This window comes from Mustela putorius, unplaced genomic scaffold (genome assembly GCF_011764305.1).
Source record: "Mustela putorius furo isolate JIRA1106 unplaced genomic scaffold, ASM1176430v1.1 tig00000127_pilon_pilon_pilon, whole genome shotgun sequence".
NCBI classification, from domain to species: Eukaryota; Metazoa; Chordata; class Mammalia; order Carnivora; family Mustelidae; genus Mustela; species Mustela putorius.
The window spans coordinates 11,289,181-11,313,723 of NW_025421288.1; the positions used below are offsets into that span (position 1 = coordinate 11,289,181).

The 24,543-nt window shown below is 50.7% G+C and overlaps 1 protein-coding gene across 4 annotated transcripts in view; it reads left to right on the forward strand.

Annotated features, from left to right (window-relative positions):
• Positions 1–24,543, forward strand: part of DPP3 (dipeptidyl peptidase 3) — a 29,559-nt gene continuing 5,016 nt past the window's right edge. Inside the window, exons 1-16 of one of the 4 annotated variants that reach the window (XM_004759432.3) lie at positions 1–82; positions 1,141–1,415; positions 8,509–8,598; positions 9,131–9,268; positions 9,784–9,858; positions 10,460–10,553; positions 12,505–12,635; positions 12,746–12,876; positions 12,958–13,016; positions 16,069–16,263; positions 16,444–16,556; positions 16,846–16,938; positions 18,263–18,325; positions 18,425–18,549; positions 18,665–18,785; positions 19,896–20,075. In XM_004759432.3, the coding sequence (XP_004759489.2) occupies positions 31–82; positions 1,141–1,415; positions 8,509–8,598; positions 9,131–9,268; positions 9,784–9,858; positions 10,460–10,553; positions 12,505–12,635; positions 12,746–12,876; positions 12,958–13,016; positions 16,069–16,263; positions 16,444–16,556; positions 16,846–16,938; positions 18,263–18,325; positions 18,425–18,549; positions 18,665–18,785; positions 19,896–20,075 (1,935 nt within the window). In that variant the 5' untranslated portion in view covers positions 1–30. Of the gene's footprint in view, positions 83–163; positions 385–1,137; positions 1,416–8,508; positions 8,599–9,130; positions 9,269–9,783; positions 9,859–10,459; positions 10,554–12,504; positions 12,636–12,745; positions 12,877–12,957; positions 13,017–16,068; positions 16,264–16,443; positions 16,557–16,845; positions 16,939–18,262; positions 18,326–18,424; positions 18,550–18,664; positions 18,786–19,895; positions 20,076–24,543 lie in introns of those variants that run through there. The other 3 variants (XM_004759431.3, XM_004759433.3, XM_004759434.3) reach the window with 3 other exon arrangements.

Consider the following 24,543-nt stretch of genomic DNA (forward strand, 5'->3'; position numbering starts at 1 on the left):
CGGGGGGCGGAGTTCGCGGAGCCCCAATGAATGGGGGAGCCGGAAGCAGGAAGTGAGTTTGCGATGAGAGCAGCTGCTGCAGGTGAGGAGCGGCGCCCGGGTTTCGGGGTCACAATGCGTCATCCTCGGGGGACAGGGCGAGTCTGGACCGAAGGCAGGATTATTCCTTTTCTGCCTTCCATCCAGGACCCCTTCCACGTTCCCCGCGGCCCCGAGCCAAGGAACCCTCCGGGCAGCAAAGAGTTAACCCCGAGGGTTGTGCTGTTGGGGCGGGGCATCCGGAGCGGTGGGGGAGGCTGGACTCTCAGTCCCGGGACGGGAGGGCGGTGTGGAGAATGTCCTAGGTTGGGAGATCCCGTATCCCAACGGGATTGTGAGACTTCGGTAAGTCGCGTGGTCTCTCTCAGCCTCAGTCTCACTGTCTGTAAAATGAGTTTTCTTCCAGCTCCGAACTAACGTGGCTCTGTAGTTCCCCTGGCCAAGCACAGGGAGAGGGTTGGAGGATGGAAGGTCAAAGAAAAGGTGTTTCGAAGGATGAGAGCGAGACAGATTGCACACCCTCCTGGTGAGGTCGGCCTTATCATCGCCCCCATTTTATAGAGGTGGAAACCGAGGCGCAGAAAAGTGAAACAACTGACTTGGTTTTAGGAGCTAAGAGCTGAATCAGGTTTGGAACCTGGATTTTCCAGCTGGTGGCCTGAAACTCTACCCTTGCCACCACAGTGCTGGGTGAAATTGAAGAACTTATAGGAGAATTCTGAAGAGGAGGCTAAGAAGTCAGGGCAGGAGTAGGGGCTGCCTGAGGGCCCTGGGCTGGGAGTCTAGAGATTCAGGTCTCAGCTTCTGACCTCTCCCTTTGTGTTAGTAGGCAAAGCTCCTAGCCTCTCTGGGCCTCAGTTTCCCCATTGGTAATACTAGGTAGTTTAATTCAGTCTTTAAGGTTGAGGGCCCCAGGCCAAATATGACCTACCGGTGTATTTTGTAATATCTTTGCGTGTGTTGCCTAACCTCTGAGCCTCAGTTAATATATCTGCGAATGGGTTTGGGGGAGGATTAAGTGAGACCATGAGAGCGCTTAGCTAGGTGTGTACTCAGTATGCAGTAAATGATGGCTGTGATGATGGCGCTGGTTCTCAGCAGGGCCCATGGCGGACGCCCAGTACATCCTGCCCAATGACATCGGTGTGTTTAGCCTGGACTGCCGGGAGGCCTTCCGCCTGCTGTCGCCCACAGAACGCCTCTATGCCCACCATCTGTCACGGGCCGCCTGGTATGGAGGCCTGGCAGTACTGTTGCAGACCTCTCCTGAGGCCCCCTACATCTATGCCCTGCTCAGCCGCCTCTTCCGCGCCCAGGACCCCGACCAGCTGCGCCAGCTTGCCCTGGCTGAGGGCCTTACCGAGGAGGAGTATCAGGTCAGTTCTTTTAGGTCATTTGGCATTTCCTGAATGGCTTCTGGGTATGAGGGACCACAAGCAGGAGTACAAAGGTCCTTCTCTGTAGAGTAGACCAAGGGCTACAAATATAGGAACGTCTCCTGGAGCCTCAGTCTTCCCATCTAGAAAATGCACATGAGGGTAGTCTGTACCTCCTGGGGTTGCAGTGACCTGATTCCAAGATAAATAGTGGCCACTGTGAGTAAAGGAAACAGCTATGGACACTCAGAGATGGTAGAGAAGGGAGTCCAGGGTAGGAATCAGGAGGTCTGAGTTCGGACCAGATCTTCCTCTACCATGTTGTGGGTCCCTGCCTGTGCCCTGGCTTTTGTTTGTTTGTGGGTTCATTGGCCAAGAATTACTTAGACGCATTCGTAGTGCATTGCTGCGGTGCAGAAAGACCCAAAATGAAACGTGAACATCGCCTATTCGATGGTGGCGTGTTCAGCCTTTCAAGTCCTCTGTCTGTGTATTGCATTCCTCTACATGTACATGAGCATGTGCACCAGTTCCTTCTTTTGTCCTTTACATAAATGGGATCATACTCTCCGTGTTCTTTGGAGTCCTACTTTTTTTTTTTTTTTAATTGAACACCATGTCTTGGAGAACTTCTGTCGGGTACATGGAAAGGCACTTCATCCTTTTTGTTGACCCTGAAGCACTTCACTGCAGTGTACACCAGAATCAGTTTATATTGTTGGACATTTGGATTGTTCCTGATTCTTCTTAGAACTAGTGCCACAGTGAGCATACTTGTGTGCATGTATGAGGAGGCTCTATTTCTAAAAGTAGCATTGCTGGGTCAAAAGCTCTGTACATTTACAAGTGATCGATGTTGTTAGGTCATCTTTTATAAAAGTTTCACCAACAATGTATGAGAAAGTGGCCTGTGTTTCTACATGTAAAATAAAGGGATTGAATTGCTTATCTCTGAGCTGAGGCCCAGGCTGTTTCTTCTCCTTTTCTTTAACTTTTAGTGATCACATCCCATCTCTAGACCTTGACTTATTAAAAGAGCTAATGGCTGGGGAAGTGCGACCTGAGTGTTGCTATTCTCCGTGGGACACTTTTGCTTGCAAATAGCAGAAACCCGCCTCAAACTGGCTTGAGTGGAAATGAAAATCATGACTGCCAGTTTCCAGTCCGGCATGTAAGGAGCTCATAAGTCACCAGTCTGTCCTAGCAAGTAAAAGGTGGAATATGCTGGAAAAATCAGTAACATTTCATCTGTCCTTAAGTAAGTGATGCCACAGGGCTAACTGCTGCCCCCACATGGGAGAGATAGACAGGTGGGTACAGAGAATCACAACTCACCAGTGCAAAAATTCATGAGCAGAAACCTCCCCCAGAACCAGTGCTGAAAACCTGATAGACAGATTGCTGGAGGCTCAGTGTGGGCAGCTCTGAGAGTTTAAAAACTCCAGGAGAATCCAGTCAGAGGAGGGGTCTCCACACTTTCAAGAATTTGGGGAATTTTACCTCTAGGATCTTGGTCCTCACAATGGATTGGATTTCAGAGAAAAAGCCCCTTGTGCTTCTGGCCAAGGGAGGGGCAGGGGAACCATTTTTGAAAAATGCCAGAACATTCTATTCTTCCCACTTAGCTCTCGGGAGAAACTGTATCAGCAGAGCCTAGAGCCTAACTGACCTGGGTGGAGGAGAATATCCCATTTCAGACAGTTCAAGAACTGTCCTGTCCCACCTAAGGAGGAGGGCGGGGACATGGGACACAGAGGTGCATGTGAAGTTCTTTGAGGTAAAGGTTCACTGAGAAACTGCCAAGACCTAATCGTGGGACTGGAGAATGCTTCACCTGCTCCTACATCTTACCATTGTACGACTAAAGGGCCCATTTACAGCAGTTCCTTTTACCAGTGCATCATGTCTGACTGTCAAGAAAAAATGACAAAACATACTAAAGGCAAAAAACACAGCTTGAAGAGACAGAGAAAGCATGAGAAGCAGATTCCGACGTGGCAAGGATGTTGGACTTACCAGACCAGGAGTTAAAACAACTATGGCTGATACGCTGAAGGGCTCTCATGGAGAGAGCAGACAACATGCAGGAACAGGTAGGCAGAGACTCGGAAATCCTAAGAAAGAACCCAAACTTCTAGAAGTCAGGAAACATAGAAAAGTCCTAGAAGAAGCTGGAGAAAAAATGGATCTTACCTTTAGAGGAGCAAAGATAAGAATTTCATCCAGCTCCTCAGAAACCACACAAGCAAGAAGAGAGTGTATTGAAGTATTTGAAGTATTGCAAGAAAAAGCTACCAGCCAGGGGTGCCTGGGTGGCTCATTGGGTTGAGCCTCTGCCTTTGGCTTGGGTCGTGGTCTTGGGGTCCTGGGGTCGGGCCCCACATCGGGCTCTCTGCTCAGCGGGGACTCTGCTTCCCCCTTTCTCTCTGTTTGCCTCTCTGCCTGCTTGTGATTTCTTTCTCTGTCAAATAAATAAATAAAATCTTAAAAAAAGAGAGAGAGAGGAACAGAGGAAATCCTTCCTAATTAATTCTATGAGGCCAACATTATCCTAATACCAAAACCAGACAAAGGCAATACAAGAAAACTACAGACCATTCTCTCATTTACATAGATAAAAAAAAAATCCTCAAAAATATTAGCAAATCAAATCCAAGAATGTATAAAAAACCATACACCATTACATAGTAGGATTTATCCTGGGCATGCAAATCTGTCTCAACATTTGAAAATAAATAATTCGTCTCCTCAACAAGCTAAAGAAGAAAACCACATGATCATATCAGTAGATGTAGAAAAAGCATTTGACAAAATCCATCACCTATTCACGATCAAACCAAGCAAATTAGAAATAGAGGAGAGCTTCCTCAATTTGATAAAGATAAAACCCATCTACAGAAGCCCTACATCTAATATATCTAATGGTGAAAAACTCAACGCTTTCCCACTTAGATCAGGAACAAGGCAGAGAAGTCCCCTCACTGGTTTTCAGCATTTTACCAGAAGTCCTAGCTAATGCAATAAGGCAAGAACAGGAAATAAAATGTATGCAGATTAAGGAAGACACAGAACTGTCTTGGTTCACAGAAAATATGATTGACCATCTACGTACAAAATCCAAAAGAATTGACCAAAAAACTCCTAAAACTCATAAGTGATTATAGCAAGGTTGCAGGGTGCAAAGTTAATATGCAAAAGTCAGGGGCACCTGAGTGGCTCAGCCATCAAGTGTCTGCCTTCAGCTCAGGTCATGATCCCAGGGTCCTGGGATTGAGTCCCACCTTGGGCTCCTTGCTCAACAGGGAGCCTGCTTCTCCTTCTGCCTGCCTCTCTCCCTGCTTGTGCTCTCTCCCTGCCTCTCTCTCTGACAAATAAATAAATGAAATCTTTAAATATGTAGATAGATAGATAGATATAACCAGTTGCTTTTTTTTTTAATTGATTTGACAGAGACAGAGAGAAAGAGAACACAAGCAGAGGGAGCCAAGCAGGGAGCCCGACGTGGGGCTTGATCCCAGGATCCTGAGATTATGACCTGAGCCAAAGGCAGCCACTCAACAACTAAGCCACCCAGGCACCCTAGTCGGTTGCTTTTATTTTATTTTCTTTTAAGATCTATTTGTTTGTTTATTTATTTATTTGACAGACAGAGATAACAAGTAGGCAGAGAGAGGGGGAAGCAGGCTCCCCGCTGAGCAGAGAGCCTGATGCAGGGCTCAATCCCAGGACCCTGGGAATCATGACCTGAGCTGGAGGCAGAAGCTTTAACCCACTGAACCACCCAGGCGCCCCAGTCAGTTGCTTTTAATATACCAGAAAGGAACAATAAAAATTCAAAATGAAAACCATAATACTATTTCTAAGTAGCACACAAGGAAGTGAAATACATAGTTCGAAAATACAACAAAGCGTGTTTAAAACTTGGGAAAATTACAAACTGATAAAAGATATCAAAAAACTTAATAAGTGGAGAGATAGTCCATGTTCATGAATAGGAATATTCAGATTTATAAGGATGTCAGTTCTTGGGGCATCTGGGTGGCTCAGTCAGTTAAGTGTCTGCTCAGGTCATGATCCTGGGGTCCTGGAATCAACCCCACGTTGGGCTCCCTGCTGAGCAGGGAGTCTGCTTCTCCCTCTTCCCCTCACCCTGCTTATGCGCTCACTGTCTCAAGTAAATAAATAAAATCTTAAAAAAAAAAAAAAAGATGTCAGTTCTTCCCAAATTTATAGATTCAATGCAATGTGATTAAAAATCCCAGTTATTTTATTTTCAACACAATATTGGGGAAAGAGGGAAGAAGAACAGAGCTGGAGGATCACCACTCACCTTCAAGACTTACTCTAAAGCTGCAGTAATCAACACAGTGTGGTGTTGGCAAAAGGGCAGACAAATAGATCAATGCAACAGAATAAAGAGCCTGGAAATAGACCCCCATACAGTCAGTTGATCTTTGACAAAGGAACAAAGCAGTATCATGGAGTAAAAATAGTCTTTTTTTTTTCCCTAAAGATTTTATTTATTTGACAGAGAGAGAGATCTCAAGTAGGCAGAGAGGCAGGCAGAGAGAGATGGGGTCGCAGGCTCCCTGATGAACAGAGAGCCCAATGTGGGGCTCTATCCCAGGATCCTGAGATCATGACCTGAGCCAAAGACAGAGGCTTAACCCACTGAGCCACCCAAGTGCCCCTAAAAATAGTCTTTTCACCAAATGGTTCTGGAGCAACTGGACATCTACTTGATAAAAAGAAAAAAAAGAAGAGAAAAAAAAGAATCAAGACCAGACATGGACATTGCATCTTTCACAAAAATTAATTCAAAGTGGATCAGAGATTTAAATGTTAAATGCAAAAGTGTAAAACTCCCAGAAGATAACATAGAAAATCTAGATGACTTTGGGTATGGAGATGACTTTTTAGGTACGACACCAAGTATGATCCATAAAGAAATAGTTGATAAAGTGGGCTTCAGTATAATTAAAAAGTTCTGCTTTGTGAAAGAAATTGTCAAGAGAATGAAAAATCAAGCCACAGATTGGGATAAAAATATTTGCAAAAGGTAATATTTGATAAAGGACTCTTAGCCAGAATACATAAAGAACTCTTAAAACTCAACAATAAGAAAAACAAGCAACCCAATTAAATGGGCCAAAGACTGTAACAGATACTTCACCAATGAAGAATGCAGATGGCAAATAAGCCTGTGAGAAGATGTTCTACATCGTATGTCATTAGGAAATTGCAAATAAATAAAGTAATGAGAGAACCACTACACACCCATTAGCTTTGCCGAAATCCACAACACGGACGACACCAGATGCTGTTGCAGGGGTAGCAACACCAGGAATTCTTGTTCATTGCTGGTGGGAATGTAGAATCATATAGCTGCTGTGGGAGGTCATTCGACAGCTTCTTGCAAAAGAAATGTACTCTTCCTGTGGGATCCAACAGTGATGCTTCTTGGTTATTGACGGAAGTGAAATCTTGAAAGGAGGTAAAAACGTAGGTCCACACAAAAGCCTGCAGATGAATGTTTGTAGCAGCTTTATTCACAATTGCCAACGATAGGAGCAACCAAGATGTCCTTCAGTAGCTGAGCTGACAAATTGTGATCCATCCAGACAATGGAATATTAGTCAGTGCTGGAAAGAAATGAAGTATCAAGCCATGAAGAGTCATGGGAAGGTCAAATGCGTATTACTAAATGCAAGAAGCCAATCTTGCAAGAAGCCTACATACATGTGATTCCATCTATACGATATTCTGGAAAAGATAAAACCATGGAGATAGGAGAGGGGATCAGTGGTTGCCAGGCATTGAGGGGAGGGATTGTAGGGTGCTAAAACTACTACTCTGTAGTAGAGAGTAACATGCCTTACGTAATAGTGGACATATGCCATCCATTTGTCCAAACCCACAGAGCGTGAACCAAGAGTGAACCCTTATGTAGACTGGTCTTGGGTGGTGATGTGTCCAGGTAGGTTCACCTGTTGTAACAAATGTGCCACTCCAGTGGGAGACGTTGATGATGGGGAGGGCTGTTCATGTCGGGGGGGTCAGTGGGTACGTGGGGAATCTGTATACTTTCTGCCCAGTTTTGCTGTGGCTCTAGAATGCTCTAAAAAATAAAGTCTATTTCGAAAAAGAGAACGTTACTGGCTCATATAATTGAAAAATCCAGGGCTAGAGCAGGCTTCAGTCATGGCTGGATTCAGGGGCTCAGGGATACCATATTGATGCAGTCTTCATCTCTCAGCTGGGCTGATGCAGTCTTCATCTCTCAGCTGGGCTGATGCAGTCTTCATCTCTCAGCTGGGCTGATGCAGTCTTCATCTCTCAGCTGGGCTGATGCAGTCTTCATCTCTCAGCTGGGCTGATGCAGTCTTCATCTCTCAGCTGGGCTGATGCAGTCTTCATCTCTCAGCTGGGCTTTCTTTCTTCACTGCAGCAGGGGAGGTCCAGGGGCCCCAGGCTCTATGATCCCTTGTATAAAAACAGAGGCTCTTTGGCACTAGGAAATTGCCTAGGTAGGGCTCTTACCGTCTAGCGTGAGCCTGAGCCTACCCCCGGAGTCAGGGAAGGGAGATCCCTCCACCTTCACAAGAGGAAGATTGAGGTCTTGTTGCCGGAGGAAGGGAGACTGAGTTTTGGGCCTGCGATGATGTCCAGATGACCAAGGGCCCTCTAGCTCTAACATCTGATGCTTCCGATGCCAGCTGCCTGCTGGCTGGGAGCAGAAGGCAGGCTTTCTGCACAAGGAGGCAGAGGCACAGTGTTTCAGAGGTCATATGGAATGGCCGTGGGTGGCTGAGAGGGTGCTGGGCATAGTGCGAACAAAGGTTGGGTATGTTTTGGGGGCTGCTGAGAAGACCAGTTTGGCTGGACAATGGGCGTGTGAAGTTGGTCTGTGAAAGTATGTTGGGGCCAGACTGGGGCCTCCTGGGATCTGGGTCCTGCCCCCAGCTTTCCCAGCCTCGCCTGTACTGGTTCCTCTGGGTGTTAACATCTCAGGCAGGAACCTCCCTGGGGTGGGGTCTGGTGGGGCGTGGGGAGACACTGTGCTTCTGGGTCTCTGATGCCCACCTCCCTTCAGGCATTCCTGGTCTATGCGGCGGGTATCTACTCCAACATGGGCAACTACAAGTCCTTTGGCGACACCAAGTTTGTTCCCAACCTGCCCAAGGTGAGTTGAGAGCAGGCCGGGGGAGGTGAGGAATTTGGGGCCGGTGGGACAGTAGTGGGGGCCTGGTCACTGCCATGCTCCTCACCTAGCGAGGGAAAGCAGTGTGTCTTCCTGACGGTGCTGACCTGAGGGCAGACAAGGGAAGGGCATGTGAACTTCAGTGCTTGCAAAAAGGGAGCCTGGTCATCTCATCCCTGGGGATGGTGGAGAGGCGGGGCGCTGTGAGTCCCTTGCGGGCCGGGACTGTGGAGCTCGGGCCCGTCTTGGGCATCAGCAGTTCTTACTCCCCGGCTCTCAGCACTCGCTGTCCACACAAGTCGCCTGGCCGTCTTGTTGAAATGCAGCTTCTGACTAACAGGTCTGCGGGGGGCCTGAGCTCCAGCATTCCTTCAACAGCACTGACGCTGCCCGTCGCTCAGCTGCACTTTGAGCCTGGCCTTAGGCTTCGGGAGAAGAGCTGGGGGGTGGATGTGGAGGGTGCAGAAGACAGGCTTGGGCGCTGTGGCCCAGCCAGTGGCCTCCTCCCCTGCAGGAGAAGCTGGAACGTGTGATCCTGGGGAGTAAGGCGGCCGGGCAGCACCCGGAAGAAGTCAGGAGCCTCTGGCAGACCTGCGGGGAGCTCATGTTCTCTCTGGAGCCGCGGCTTCGACACCTTGGGCTGGGGAAGGAGGTGAGGACCCCCCATCATGCAGGAAAGTGGAGGGCATCCTTTGGAAGTCACCTGGCACGGAGGGAAGGGTACCGGGCAGGGAGGCAGTGGGCTTCCGTTCTGGCAGTTGTAAGCTAGGAAGCAGGTTGGATGCAATGCTTTCTGAATGCCCTTCCCGTTCCGACAGCCCGGGGTGGTGTGTGCAGGAGGGAGGAAGAGAGGAGCTGGGAGAGGGAGCTGCGGAGCAGCAGGTGGGAAAGGGAGGAGCCTGGGCTTCCCGCCTCTGGAGGCCATTTGGCCACCACGTGGTGCAAGGGACATGGCAAGCCTCCGGGGCGGGCCAGCCTGCGAAAGGCTGGAGCAGAGCTGCAGGAGGGCTGGAGATGGGCCTCTGTGTGCGATTTGTGTTACAGTTTTGTCCCCTGGAAAGAGATGAGGGGGCAGGGGAGAGGCGGCTGGGAGGAGGGGTGGGAGCTGGAAGGAGTGTGTCCCAACCGCGGCAGTTCCTCCTTCCCACCTGTCCCTTGCCCCGACAGGGAATCACCACCTACTTCTCTGGGGACTGTACCATGGAAGACGCCAAGCTGGCCCAGGACTTTCTGGACTCACAGGTTTGAGGGTTAGGGAACGTGGGACGGGGGTTCACAGGGTCCCCTTGCCACTGGCACCCACTCTGGGGTCTCAGCTTGGGTCCAGAGACACAGCATCCTGAGCGTTTGAAGTAGGAAAGACTTGGGAATCCTTGTCTAAGAGTTGGCCTGGCTCCAGTGAGGCAGATGTTCCCAGATGTGCCAGGGACGGAGCACCCCCCCCCGCCGCCCGCCGCAGGCTGGAGGCCTTGGTGACAGAATGCGGGCAGGACAGCGGAGACCTCAGAGCCACTTCGGTTGGGCTCCGGAGTCCACTTGTGGCGTTTACACCCCCAGCAGCTGTGTAAGCAGTTTCCGGGTCTGCTGCATCGCCTCGCCCTGGGTCAGCACTTAGTAAACGTTGGCGCTCAGCGCCCAGAGCAGAGCGTCTCCGAGAGCCCGGCCGGGGCTGCCCACCCGCTCGCTCCCCTCGCTGTGGACTCAGTCAGGCTCCCCCGCACGCCCCAGCCTGCTCTGCCTCTGGACCTCCTCTTCCTGGTGTGAACCCCTTTCCCTCCTCCCGCCTTGTAGCCCGCTCTGGACTTACTCTTCTTCCCCCAACCCCTGCCCTGGTCTTTTCCAGAACCTCAGTGCCTACAACACGCGACTCTTCAAGGGCGTCCTCGAGGACGGGCAGCCGTGCTACGAGGTGCGGCTGGCTTCGGTGCTTGGCGCAGGTGAGCTGCTTCCCACGGCCCTTCTGCTCCCTCCTCAGCACCTCTGCCCCGGGGCAGGGACCGGGCCAGACTCAGGGCAGGGCTTAGTGGGTCCTGCCGGGAGTGACAGGCACGGTAGTCACTGCAGACGCTGACGGTGGACTTCCTGCCGCTGTGGTCACTGCTGTGCAGGATTTCTCTCTCGGCCTCCGGCCTCCTCTCTCTCACTTCATCTACGGCGTGTTCCTCCCACACGGGGCCTGATAGTCACCAGCCTGGCCACTCCAGCAGAAAGAGGGCCCTGAAAACCCCATGTTTGTTGTCACATCTGCTGTCCAGAACTTCGCCCGGTCTGTCCCCTTTCCCACCTCAAAGCCCTGCCTCGCATCTACACGTGACGAACACCTCACTAGCTACTCCAGGACCCTGCCCGGTCTTTCCATGACTTTCTTCCCCTTTCCATCATCATACCCAGTAGCTGTGTGGGCATTTTGTTGTCACTGTTGACGCGGGCTTCTCAGGAGGACGAATTGTGTGTTTCACTGACCACGGTCCCCCCAGTGGCTAGCACTCGGCAGAAACTCAGATCTTTGGTGTGGGACTAGATGAAGATGGCACCCGATCCTTTGGTGGGGGGCACAGAGCATGGCAGAGGGAAAGTTTAGCAATTGGCACGTTGTTGGGTTTGACTAAGGAAAAGGACGCCGGGTCCATGGGACTAGGAATCGATCACGCTGGAACGTAAGCCGAGCCCATGCTTCCGTATGCTCTGCTGTGTGCAAGACAGGGTGCTAGAGGGAGGCTCTGGGGCCCGAGTACCGGTTGTGTTACCTCCTGCTGTGTGCAGCTGCCCCCCACATTTAGGGACATAAATCCACCTCTTCACACTCACAGACTCTGTGGGTCAGGAATCGGGATGGGGCACGATCAGAACAGCTTGTGCCTGGTGACAATGACTGGGGCCTCAGCCTGGGAGACTCGGAGGCCAGGGTGCCATCAGCAGCCAGAGGCTGGAATCCCCTGCAGGCGCACTCATCACACGCCTGGCGGAAGATGCTGGCCGTCAGCTGGGACCTCCGCAGGGGCTATGGGCCGGGACGGCCCACGTGGCTTCCTGACGTTGCTCTTGTTGGCTGGCCTCCCTGAGGGAGCCTGCAGAGAGAGCCAGCCAGAAGCTGGACCCCCTTCGGCAGTCCCTGGTGTCACTTCTGCTAGAGTCACAAGCCTGCCCAGCTTCCAGAGGAGGGCAAAGAGCCCCTGCATCCCGGGGCATGTCACCTTGGGAGGTGGGAGACACCGTGCTGCTCTTTTCTTTTTTACGACATAACCTAGAAGTGTATGCTACTGGTCAGGGATAACAAGCAAAATGCAAGAAATCACCACAAATGTAGTGGCACGAAACAACGTAAATTTATTCTGTTGCTGTTCTGGGGGTCCACAGTCAGAAACAAGACTCCAGTTCCTTCTGGATCCTCCAGGCGGCAGTCTGTTTCCTTGGCTCTTAGCTTCAGGAGGCTGCTTGCTTTCTTTGGCTCCTGTGCCATCCACCTCCTGCCCTCTCTCCAGCATCTTCTTTCATCCCGTCTCCTACTTCCTGTTCACCCTCTCATTTCCTTATAAGGCTCCTTACATTTCGGGTTGACTGTCTTTCTAAATACATTTGCCACCCTAGATTTGAATCCTGCTCTTGGCAACCTTTGGAAACTTACTTTACCTCTCCGTGCCTTAGTTTCCCCATCTGTAAAATGGAGATAACCCCCCAGAGTAGAAGTGAGGCTTAAATGAGTTAACTATATACATAGTTAATATATATATATACATACACGTATATATATACATTTTTTTAAAATGAAAGTTTACACCATTTCCGTAGGCAGTGGGGAGTCATTGAAGATCTTAGAGTAAGAGCATCATGGTGAGAAGCTTGCTGGAGTGTCTTAGCCTTTTCCCCAAGCGATCCTTCTTCCCTCAGAGCCTGCTCTGCATTCTGAAATGACTTCCAAGCTGAAGAGCTACGAATTCCGGGGGAGCCATTTCCAGGTGACTCGGGGGGACTATGCCCCTATCCTCCAGAAGGTGGTGGAGCACCTGGAGAAGGCCAAGGTAGGGCTGGCTGGGGGCTGAGGGTCGCAAGCTCCAGATCCCTCTGGGCAGCTAAGACGTGTCGGGACGAGTGGGTGGCCTGAGGCTGACCGGCCCCTGCTCACCCCCAGGCGTATGCAGCCAACAGCCGGCAGGAACAGATGCTGGCCCAGTACATAGAGAGTTTCACCCAGGGCTCCATCGAGGCCCATAAGAGGGGCTCCCGCTTCTGGATACAGGACAAAGGCCCCATCGTGGAGAGGTGAGGCATCTCCTGGCTCTGCACCCTGGCTGCCCCTGTCCTGCCTGGACCTCTTCCATCTCTGCCCTTTGCTCCCCCCAGTTACATCGGGTTCATCGAGAGCTACCGAGACCCCTTTGGTTCCCGTGGAGAGTTTGAAGGTAACTTCTGGGAGGAGGGGGGTCAGCTTGCAAATGCTTATCCCGTGTCCCCTGAGGGTTCTTCCCTCCGCCCTTGGCAATAGTAATACAAATAACCAGAACCAGTGTGGACGATTGATCAGACACTGGGCACTTAGCTACAGGAGCTCATCTGGACACTGTCCTCCCGTGACAATTGCTATCCTCACTTTATAAAGTGGCTACGGAGGTATAGTTGGTGAGTGGCCAAGCATAGCACCTTGGCTCTGAACCACTTTGCTGTGCTGCCTCTGCTGTCTGATCCCGGCACAGGCTACGGCCATTCCAAGCCCAACTTTGCCGCTCACCCTCTGTGTGACCTCCCCAACTGGGTAAACCCCATATCTGAGCATTGGTCACTCCCTTCTGGGTGTCCTGGGAAGAGACATTGCTCAACAGATTTCCAGGCACATAAAAGGTCCTGGGTGAACGGGAGCATAATTGCCATCATGATAGTGAACTTGACTTGGCTGCTGTCATCCCAGGGCAGGTGGGAGGCGGCCCTGGCCCCGCCCCATGCCTATAGCCATACCCCAACTGGACCCACTTGTGGGAGGCAGGCATCTAGCCTGAGGAGTTAGATTTCTGTACAAAGCCTTATTTTCCCCAGCCTCTGGGGATAGAGTCTAGAGCATCCAGTTTCTAGAAGCCAGAGAGATTGGCTTGGGAGGAGAGAGGACAGGCCCCAGCAGCCAGTGGGGAGCTTAAATCTAAGCCCAGAGATGCAGGCCCAGCGCACATGTGGTTCAGGGACCAGAAGGGAGGGCAGATGTGCACACCTGCAGCTTCTCTGCCTGGGTCCTGATTGTCCAGGCCTCTCTGACGGCCAACACCCCAGAACCTCTTGAGCAGCCTTGATCTCAGAGGCTCATCTCTTTACCTAACTCACTGTGGTTATTAGAAAAGTAGTCCAGGGGCGCCTGCCCGGCTCAGTCAGTAGAGTGTGTGACTCTTGATCTCGGGGTTGTGAGTTCGAGCCCCACATTGGGTGTAGAGATTACTTAAAAATAAAATCTTAAAAAAAATAAAAAGGGAAAGTCCATGTTCAGGGTCACAAATTTTGGAAAATATACTAAAAATATCATCCGTGATAAGGTTAGAATTGGGAGTGTACATTGTCGGGGTTTTTTCCCCCTATTTATTTATTTATTTTAGATAGAGTGGAGGGGGGCAGAGGGAGAGAGAGAATCCACAAGCAGACTCCCTGGCTGAGCCTAGAGCCCCATGTGGGGCTCGATCCCGGGACCCTGAGATCATGACCTGAGCTGAAACCAGGAGCTGGCCACTCAACCAACTGAGCCACCCAGGCACCCCTGTTTTTTTGTTTTTAGATAGAGCTAATAATGCTTTAAAATGTGTGTTTGTGTGTGTGATTTAAAAATCCATGCTTGTTGTAAGTAATTGGAATAATATAAAAGTATGTAGGATGAAATGTGAAATCGGCCCCCTGTGCCCTTCCTCTCCAGAGGTCAGCACAGTTTACACAATTGAGTATAGGTCTTTCCAGAGCTTTGTTTAAGCACACACGTGAAACTTAACTTATCTAAGTAGATGCAAGTATGTTCTATGGATTGTACTGCCACCTGCTTTTTTTCACCAAATAGTTCAGGTATCTTTTCATATCAGTACATATAGACCTACGATGTTCCTTTTAGTTACTTTTTTTTTTTTTTTTAAGTAGGCTCCACGCCCAGTATGGAGCTTGAACTCATGACTCTGAGATCAAGGGTCACGTGCTTTACCGACTGAGCCAGCCGGACTCCCTCCACCCTGTTCTTTTCATTTTCTATTTTTTTATTTTTAAATTTTTTTAATTTTTAATTTGACAGAGACAGAGAGATCACAAGTAGGCAGAGAGGCAGGCAGAGAGGGAAGAAGCAGGCTCCCCACTGAGCAGAGAGCCCGATGTGGGGCTCAATCCCAGAACCCTGAGATCATAACCTGAGCCGAAGGCAGAGGCTTAACCCACTGAGCCACCCAGGCGCCCCATTTTTCTTTTTTAAAAAATTTTTCTTTTTTTATTTATTAGAGAGAGAGAGCGTAGGCAAGTGGGCGGAGGAGGGGGCAGTGAGAGAGGGAGAAGCAGACTCCTTGCTAAGCCGGGAACCCGACATGGGGCTTAATCCCAAGACCCTAGAATCATGACCTGAGCTGAAGGCAGACGTTTAACCCACTGAGGCACCCAGGCGCCCCCTCTTCTTTGCTATTTTAATCATCCTGTCTTCCTGACCTGGTATGTCAATTCTACCTGACACAGTGGCTCCAGACAGGGAGGCTTTGCCAGGTCTAACCCCTTGGCCAAGTTAATCCATTCTGTGCAGGATCCTGACCATGCAGTAGTCTAGGCCGGGCCTTTCCACAATAGAGTTCCTGTAGGGGTCCCAGGAATTACACCAAGAAGGGTTCAGTGCAGAGAGGCAAAGGGTCTTGCCTGCAGGACTCTTGAGTATCTCTAATATGCAAAAGTACATTAGGAATCTCTAAGAATTTAGAGATAGAGCATATAGAATTATCCAAACTTATTTGACCAGGAAGCTCTTTCTTTAGGAAGGCTCTCATAGAAACTGCATTTTATGGAGTAGCTTTGGTAACAGAAATGGAAGTGAGGCTCTCTAAAAAGATCAATCCCAGGCCTCCTGTGCACAGCCTCAGTCACCCCCTCATAAGCCAAATACTGAAGCCTTACAGGAGCGTTCAGTTGCCCCCAAAAGAAGGACATATTTTTTGCTCAAGGAGTCCCTTCCACTGGGAATCTGCTCTTTACCCACACCGTCTATGGGCTCCCTGCCCTCTCCTTTAAGATCCAGGGCAGAGGTTATCCAGTGAAGCCTTCTTTCTGCATCTATCCCCTCCAGTAATCTCCATGAAGGCAGGGCCAGGCCTGGGTCCCTGCTCTCCCCACCGGCCCGCAAAGGGTACTGCAGACAGTGGACATTTTGAAACATGCATGATGGCTGGAGGGGTCGCAGGGTGGAGTGGGGCACAGGACCCCTCCCAAACCCTGCCAGCCCACAGCTCACCTCCCTCCCTACAGGCTTTGTGGCTATGGTGAACAAGGCCATGAGTGCCAAGTTCGAGTGCCTGGTGGCAAGTGCAGAACAGCTGCTGAAGGAGCTGCCCTGGCCTCCCGCCTTCGAGAAGGACAAGTTCCTCACCCCCGACTTCACCTCCCTGGACGTTCTCACCTTCTCTGGCTCTGGCATCCCTGCTGGCATCAACATCCCCAACTGTGAGCTTCCTTAAGCCGCAGCTGTGTCCCCTGAGAGGTCCCCCCTCCCCCGGCACACAGTTGGCCCGGCCACATGCCCCACTCAGTTCTCCATCCCAGCCTGGTCCTCTTGTCTAGACTTCTGATCCGTGGCCCTTGACTTCTGCCCCTTCTCCCTGGTTCCCTCCCCACCCTCTGCAGATGACGACCTGAGGCAGACGGACGGCTTCAAGAATGTGTCGCTGGGGAACGTGCTGGCTGTGGCCTATGCCACACAGCGGGAGAAGCTGACCTTCCTGGAGGAGGAGGACAAGGTGAGCACCGGCAGCCCAAGGGTTGGGCGTGGGCCTGGACTAACGGCCGACACAGGAAGACGGGGCCCTGTGACTTGGCTTGTTTGCTCACCTGTCAAACGGTGGAGGTGGTCCCTTCCTCCGGGTTGTTGCAAAGAGGCGATGGGCGAAGCGAGAGGGCCCCCCCCCCCCCCCGTGGAGCCTTGGTGGGAAGGAAGCCACTGGCCCTCAGCTTGGCAGCAGGGGCAGCAGGAGGCCGTGTGGCTGCGGTGGGGCGGCAGACAGCATCGGCCTCCGCTTGTATCTGCAGGACCTGTACATCCGCTGGAAGGGGCCCTCCTTTGACGTGCAGGTGGGACTACACGAGCTGCTGGGCCATGGCAGCGGCAAGCTCTTTGTGCAGGTGAGAACGCGCCCGCAGCTTCCCTCCTCCATGATCAACCCCACCCAGGGTGAAGCCGCAGCATCTTTGCCCTCACCGGCTTCGGATTAGGTGGGGGAAATGGCCCCTAAAGGAGGGAAGTTCCTATCTCATCCTCCCCCAGGATGTCCCAGGAGCCCCAAGGGCATGGGGCCTGCAGGACAGTCCAGCTGAGGTCCCCTGCGCAGAAGGGGTGGCTTGGCTCAGGCCCGGGAAGCCTGCCCTGGAGGTGTGACTCAGCTGCAGGGTCAGGGAGGCTGTGAGGGCAGTCTCTGCAGCTCCCAGTCCTGAGGCTGCAGCATGGTCTGTCTTGGGACTACTATGCCCTGGAACCCGTACCTTTCCAGATATTAACAAGGAGTGAGTCACTTCTCACGAGAGCAGCGCCTTCCCTGCCAGCCAATCAGAGTGGCCGGAGCCCCTGTGATGCCCCCACTCAGGGGATACAAAGACGACAGGCAGCCTTTGTGCCAGATGGGATGGCCAGAGGCGGGCACAGCCCGGGCATCAGAGAGAGCGGGGTTCTGTTTGGGTCTGCTCCCTGTGAGGTGGGGCTCCTCACTGAGTCCGGAGGGGCTGGAGGTCAGGACCATTCAGAGAGCAGCTCATGGGGGCGGCGGCTTGGCCCTGAGCCTTGTCCAAGCTTTGAAGTCACGGGGAAGTGGGGACAAATGTGGCCACTCTGTGTCCTTCCGCAAGTCAGTCCTCCTTACTGAGCCTCGGTTGGGCCATCTGTAAAACAGGGACCCTGGCTCCTACCATATGGGCCATCCTGAGGAATAAAAGCAAAGCCCTAGGGCTGCCGACACAGTAGATCCTTTGGAAGTGGGTTTACTGTCAAGAGATAGTGTGCGTGGAGGTTATGTGCTCGATTCCACGCTGGGGCTCATAGTCTCAGCCTCGTTTCCTCCTCTGTGAAGTGGGGTAATAGAACCTTCCGGGGGTTGGGGGTGTGAGGAATAAGTGGGTGGTGCGTAAGACACTTGGCACATGGAGTGGATAGTGAGGCCGATGCTTATTGGAGGTAGAGAGTCGCAGGCTGTGGCCTCTGCCCGCATGGGGAGAGGGCGTGGGAAGCGCGTAGGGGAGCAGCAGCCAAGCTTTCTAGCCCATCCACTGGCACATATCTGGGGTCCCAGGTCTGGGTTTTGATGTGGCTTGAGGGTGGGAGGAGGGCAGCGAGGGACACAGGACTCTGATTTGGAGGCGGCAGCACGTGGATGGTGCTGGAATCCCCAGGCTGAGGTGCTGGGGTGAGGCAGTGACACCTTTCCCTCACTTGCCCCGTGTCCTGATGCTTCTGCAGGACGAGAAAGGAGCATTTAACTTTGACCAGGAGACCGTGATCAATCCAGAGACAGGAGAGCAGGTGAGGGCGGCCTCGGCAGAACCCCCGTGGTGCTGGGGGGCTGGGCTTGGCTGGGGTGGCAGCTGTTCCTAAGCCTACTTCCTGGGCCTCCCCTCCCAGATTCAGAGCTGGTACCGGAGCGGGGAGACCTGGGACAGCAAGTTCAGCACCATCGCCTCTAGCTACGAAGAATGCCGGGCTGAAAGTGTGGGCCTCTACCTTTGCCTCAACCCCCAAGTGCTGGAGTATGGGCAACAGGCTTGGGGGGCGGGCCTCCCTTGTGGACGGAGGGTGTACTGGCGGGGGTCCGCACCCACGCAGCCTCTGACTGCCCCTGCCTCCTTCCTGTCCCTCCGCCAGGATCTTCGGCTTCAAGGGGGCTGACGCAGAAGACGTGATCTACGTAAACTGGCTCAACATGGTTCGGGCTGGGCTGCTTGCTCTGGAGTTCTATACCCCAGAGACCTCCAGCTGGAGACAGGTAGGGGCCAGCAGGGAGCTGGGGGTTCGGAGGAGGCCTGCAGTGGGGTCTGAGGTCAGGATTCTGGGTATGGGGGTGGGACAACCATATCTACCAAAGAGGCACATGAACTGGGTTTAATCCCAGACTCCACTCCTTATGGGGGTAAGTCACACCGTTGTGAGCCTCAGTGTCCTTGTCTGTGCAATGGGGGTAATAATCTCCCTGCCCACCTCTGAGGGCGAAACCAGACCAGCTGATTTTACCTCGACCGCTCATAGCTGGCTTGCGACAGACTTCCTCTGTGCCACACACAGTTCTAAGCACGTTACCTGAATTAACTCTTTGTTCCCCATGTCAGCCCTAGGACATGGTGCTATTATTACTCTCATTTTAGAGATAAGGAAATTGAGGCACAGAGACATTAAGTAACTTGCTGCTAAGTAGCAAAGCCAGGATTCAAATCCAAGTAGTCCGCTTCCAGAGCGGTTAGCTGAGGCCGCTCACTTATGAGATGGGAAATAGGGTTCACAATAGGAGTGTTCTTCAAAGTCACACAAGTACGTTTTGATAAACTTACGTCATCAGTCTTATGTCAGTCTTGTGTTTTAGAGTCAGGAAACTTAGGTCTGAGTCCTTGATCTCTCTTAACAGCTGTGTGACCCTGAGCAAGTCACTTTACCTCTCTGGGGCTATGGTTTGTCATCTGTACTGGGGTTCATGATGCCCGTTTGGTCCCACTGTTGAGTGCAAACAAGACTGTAGAGGAGAGAGTGCTTGGGGACCTGGACTGTGGGGGACCCCTGTGGGTATCTGGTATCATCTGGGGGGTGTTCGGGAGCAGCGAAGGGCACGGTGGTTGGCAAGGGGGAGCACAGGGCTCTGGGACCTGCCTGGAAATGGCCTTCCTGTTTTCCAGGGCAGCCTGCCTTCCCTCATGAGCAGAGAGGGGAGGAAATATGTAAGGGAAGATGAGTAGAGCAGAAAAAGACCCACAGGGTAAGGGAGAATGAAGTAGTAAGAATAACCGACAATTAATTAATGAGCACATACTGTACATGAGGCTTTGGAGCAGACTTTTGATAGGCCTTATCAGCATGTAAATGACTCCTTTCTTCTTGGTTCTGGCAGGCCCACATGCAGGCCCGGTTTGTGATCCTGAGAGTCCTGCTGGAGGCTGGCGAGGGACTCGTTACTGTCACTCCCACCACAGGGGCTGATGGGCGCCCAGATGCCCGGGTCCGCCTGGACCGTGACAAGATCCGGCCTGTGGGCAAGCCCGCCCTGGAGCGGTTCCTGAGGAAACTTCAGGTAAGCGGAGCCCTTTTGCCCTCCAGCCTCACCCTGTCTCCCCACCCTCTAGCACTGCCGCGGAGCCTTCTGATCATCAGCTCATTCATTCATTCATTCATTCATTCTTTCATCGGACAAGCGTGTATAAAGAGTGTTATCATGCGGGGCACTGAGCATAAGCCGTGAGCAGTTTCTTATGTTGTAGTGAACATATAAACAATAAGTGAATGAGGTGATTTCAAATCATGACAAGAGCTGTGAAGACAATAAAACTTGGTGATATGATAACAAGTGTAATTGGAGGGGAAAAGAATGCAGAGCCTCCTTAAGCCTGGGTGGTCAGGGAAGGCTTCTTGGAGGAGATGGCGTTTAAGCTGCAATTTGAGTGCCAGGCAGGAACCAGCTATGAGAAGGTCCGAGAGCAAAAGAAACAAATGCTCAAAGTCTGGAATGAGCTTTGTGGGTTGAGGGACAGAAGGAGGCCTGGAGCTTAGTAGGTGAAGGACAGTGGTCGCATGGCCCTGGCTTCCCTCCCATTAGGAACCTTTGGGGGTTCTGATGTCAGTATTAGCCAGCCATATAATTAGGGCAACCTGCTCTGCCTTGCTGGGCCCCACTTATCTGTTAAGTGGGATACATCCCCTGCTTCACCTGGCAGGAAGCAAATGACACAACATACTGAGCAAGGAGAATGTTCTGGATCCAAGTCAGTAGGACATTAGATGTGGTCCGTGGGCTAGCAGCATCCACATCACCCAGCAGCAACCTACAAATGCAGATTCCTGCAACCAGCCCAGACCTGATTCAGAAACTGTGAGAGCATGACTCAGGAAGCTGCATGTGTAGCTGCCTGCCAAGTGAGTCTGACATTCAGCAAAGTTTGAGAACCACTCAAGACCCACTCTTTACTGTGCAGGACCTTCCTTTGGAGCTGGGTCCTGCCGGCTTTTCTTTTCCTTTTTTTTAGAAGATTTTATTTATTTATTTGACAGAAAGAGACAAACCAAGACCAGGAACACAAGAAGGGGGAGTGGGAGAGGGAGAAGCAGGCTTCCCGCTAAGCAGGGAACAGGATGTGGGGCTCGATCCCATGACCCTGGAATCATGACCTGAGCCAAAGGCAGACGCTTAATGACTGAGCCAATCAGGTACCCCCTGCTGGCTTTTTCAACTGATAGAAGGCCTAATCTTCAATTCTGCAAGGAGTTCCATGATTATACTCACATCTGTTTCCAGGAAGGATTTAAGGCATTTTTTGAAAAAAGATTTTATTTATTTATTTGACAGAGATCACAAGTAGGCAGAGAGCAGGCAGAGGCAGAGGGGAAGTAGACTCCCTGCTGAGGAGAGAGCCTGATGTGGGGCTCGATCCCAGGACCCTGGGATCATGACCTAAGCTGAGGGCCGAGGCCTTAACCCATTGAGCCACCCAGGTGCTCCAGATTTAAGGCATTTTTTAATGAAAGATATATGTTTGGCCATTAAAGTAAAAGAAAATTAGAAATTAAAAATTAGGGGTGCCTGGGTGGCTCAGTTAGTTAAGCATCTATCTTTGGCCCAAGTCATGATCCAGGGTCCTGGGACCGAGCCCTCCATTGGGGTCCCTGCTTGGCAGGGAGCCTGCTTCTCCCTTTCCCGCTCCCCCTGCTTGTGCTTACTCATGCTCTCTCTCTCTCTCTCTGTCAAATAAATAAATAAAATCTTTAATAAAAGAAAATCAGGCACCTGGTACCTCAGTCGGTTAAGTGTCTGTCTCTGGCGTGGGTCATGGTCCCAGAGTCCTGGGATCGAATCCTGTATCGGGCTCCCTGCTCAGTAGGTAGTCTGCTTCTCCATCACTCTCTGCCATTCTCCCCAACTCATGTGCTCTCTCTTTGGCTCTGCTCTCTCTTAGATAAATAAAATCTTAAAAAAAAAAAAAAAATCAGTAGCTGCAGGGGTGCCTGGGTGGCTCAGTCAGTTAAGTATCCAACTCTTGATTTCAGCTCAAGGTGTGAACTCATGGTCCTGGGCTCGAGCCCCACACTGGGCTCTGCAAAGAGCATGGAGTGGGCTGGGGATTCTCTCCCTCTCCCTTTCCCTTTGCTCCTCCCCCTGCTCGCACTCTATCTCTCAAATAAATAAATAAAATCTTAAACAAAATCAGTAGACACAAAATGCAATATGGGTCTTAGATCTGGAATAGAAAAAGGTCATTAATGGGACAACTAATGAAATCTAAAAAAGCCTAGAGTTTAGTTGATAGTGATGCACCAGTTTTGTACAGTGTTAACAACAGGAGAAGCTAGCCGAGGGGCATATACAAACTCTCTGTCCTGCCTCCTGTTGGCATCAAGGTTACTAGCTCTCTGGTTTAAGCTGGTAGGATCCGATCTATCAGCTTCATGAGTGTGTCTCCACTACCTTCTGTGTGCTCCATCCTCTTGGGAAGAGAGGAAGGCAAGATGTTCTCTTTAACTGTCCCCCTGGAGGATCCCCCAACAACCCTCTGGAGAATCCTTGTAACCTTGGCTCTGCGCTGGGAGGCTTAGCTGGAGTGAGCCCTAGGGGGAGTCCTACTTCACCACCTGCCAAGCAGCCCAAGTAAGGATCAGACCCACAAAATGTCAGATATTTGGAAGAGAACCAAATGGAACTCCCAGAAATAAACTGCAACACCACTGAAACTAAAAATAGGTTAGACAGGTTTGAGATCCAGCTAAAAATAAAAGAAAGTATATGGCATGTAGCACAGAGACCAAGTTAAAAAATTTAAGAGAGATTAAGGGTCGTGGGGACCAGTGCAGAAAAGTCTAGGGTGTGTAAACGGATCCCCAAGAGGAAAGGAGAGCGAGAAGGTGGGAGGAGGCATTAAATAAATACAAATTAAAAATACAATGAAATAAACAAATCTTAATAATAAAAAAAAAAAAGTAAAGCGGGAGGGGGAAAACAGAATTCCCACTGAGTGCAGAGCCTTGAGGCGCAATTCTGTGACCCCCGAGATCCTGACCTGAGTGAAAACCAAAAATCAGAGGCTCAACTGACTTGAGCCACCCAGGTGCCCCAGTAAGAATTTTCTTAACTGATAAAGAATGTCTCAGAAAATGAAAATACAGTAACTGTCCTCTGTCCAAACACTGGAATATTCCCTTTAAAATCAGAAAAGACAGGGGCGCCTGGGAGGCTCAGTGGGTTAAAGCCTCTGCTTTTGGCTCAGGTCATGATCTCACGGTCCTGGGATCAGGTCCCGCATCAGGCTCTCTGCTCAGTGGGGAGCCTGCTTCCCCTTTTCTCTGCCTGCCTCTCTGCCTACTTGTGATCTCTGTCTGTCAAATCAATAAATAAAATCTTAAAAAATAATAATAATAATTAATTAAATAAAATCATAAAAAGATACCAAAATGTTCCCTAGTTCCACTTCTGATCAACAGCTCGCCGAAGGGCTTAGCTTTTGGAAGGAAACAAGACCGAATTGTGAAGTTTAGGCATTAGAAAGGAAGAACTAAGACTCTACGTTGCAGATTATGTGGCTAAGCGAGTCAAAAGAATATACAAACAAGTCAATGAAATCAGCGAGTTTCACAAGGTTGAATAAAGTCCTAAAGCGGGAGTGTTTGGATGGCTCAGTGGGTTAAGCATCTGCCTTCAGCTCAGGTCATGATCCCAGGGTCCTGGGATGGAGCCCCACTGAACACCACTGCTTCTCCCTCTCCCTTTGCCCCTCCCCCCGCTCAAATGCTCTCTCTCACTCACTCTGTTCTCTCTCTCAAATAAATAAAATCTTTAAAAAAAGAAAAGAAGCTGAAAAAAAATAAAAAAAGACAAAGAAACCCAAGTCCCAAGAGGGCTTTTCTGGAACTTGACAAGCTAATGTAAAATTTAGACAGAAGCATAAAGGATCACCAGTAAGAGCCAAGACACTTCTGAAGCAAAATAGGTTGGGAGACTCGTTCTACCAGATACCAGAATTTATCCTAAGATAATTAAGTTCCGTGTGGCCCTGGGGCAGAAATAGACAAATTGACCAGTGGAACAGAGCCAAGGAGCAGCAGTGACTGGGGTATATAATGGAAGGGACATTGCAGACCAGTAGAGAAGGGAGGGACCGTTCGCAAGTTGTGCTCAGACAACCCGTTATCCTCATGGAGAGACAGACTGGATTTCTACCTTCTACCATACACAAAGACAATCCTAGGAGCTTAACAGTTTATATAGAAAAGGCAAAGTTTTTGAGAAGAGTATCTTTAGGACCTCAGAGTAAAGGAAAATTTCTCAAAGCACAAGAAACACTAGCCATCAAAGAAAAGATCAGACCCTTTAACTACATGAAAAATAGCTTTTTGGGGGGTGCCTAGCTGGCTCAGTCCGTGGAGCATGTGGCTCGATCTCAGGGTTGTAAGTTTGAGCTCCATGTTGGGTGTAGGCTTTAAAAATAAAGCCTTTTAAAAATAAATAAATGTATAAATAAAATTAAAAATACAAACGATGGTAGCTTTTATTCATC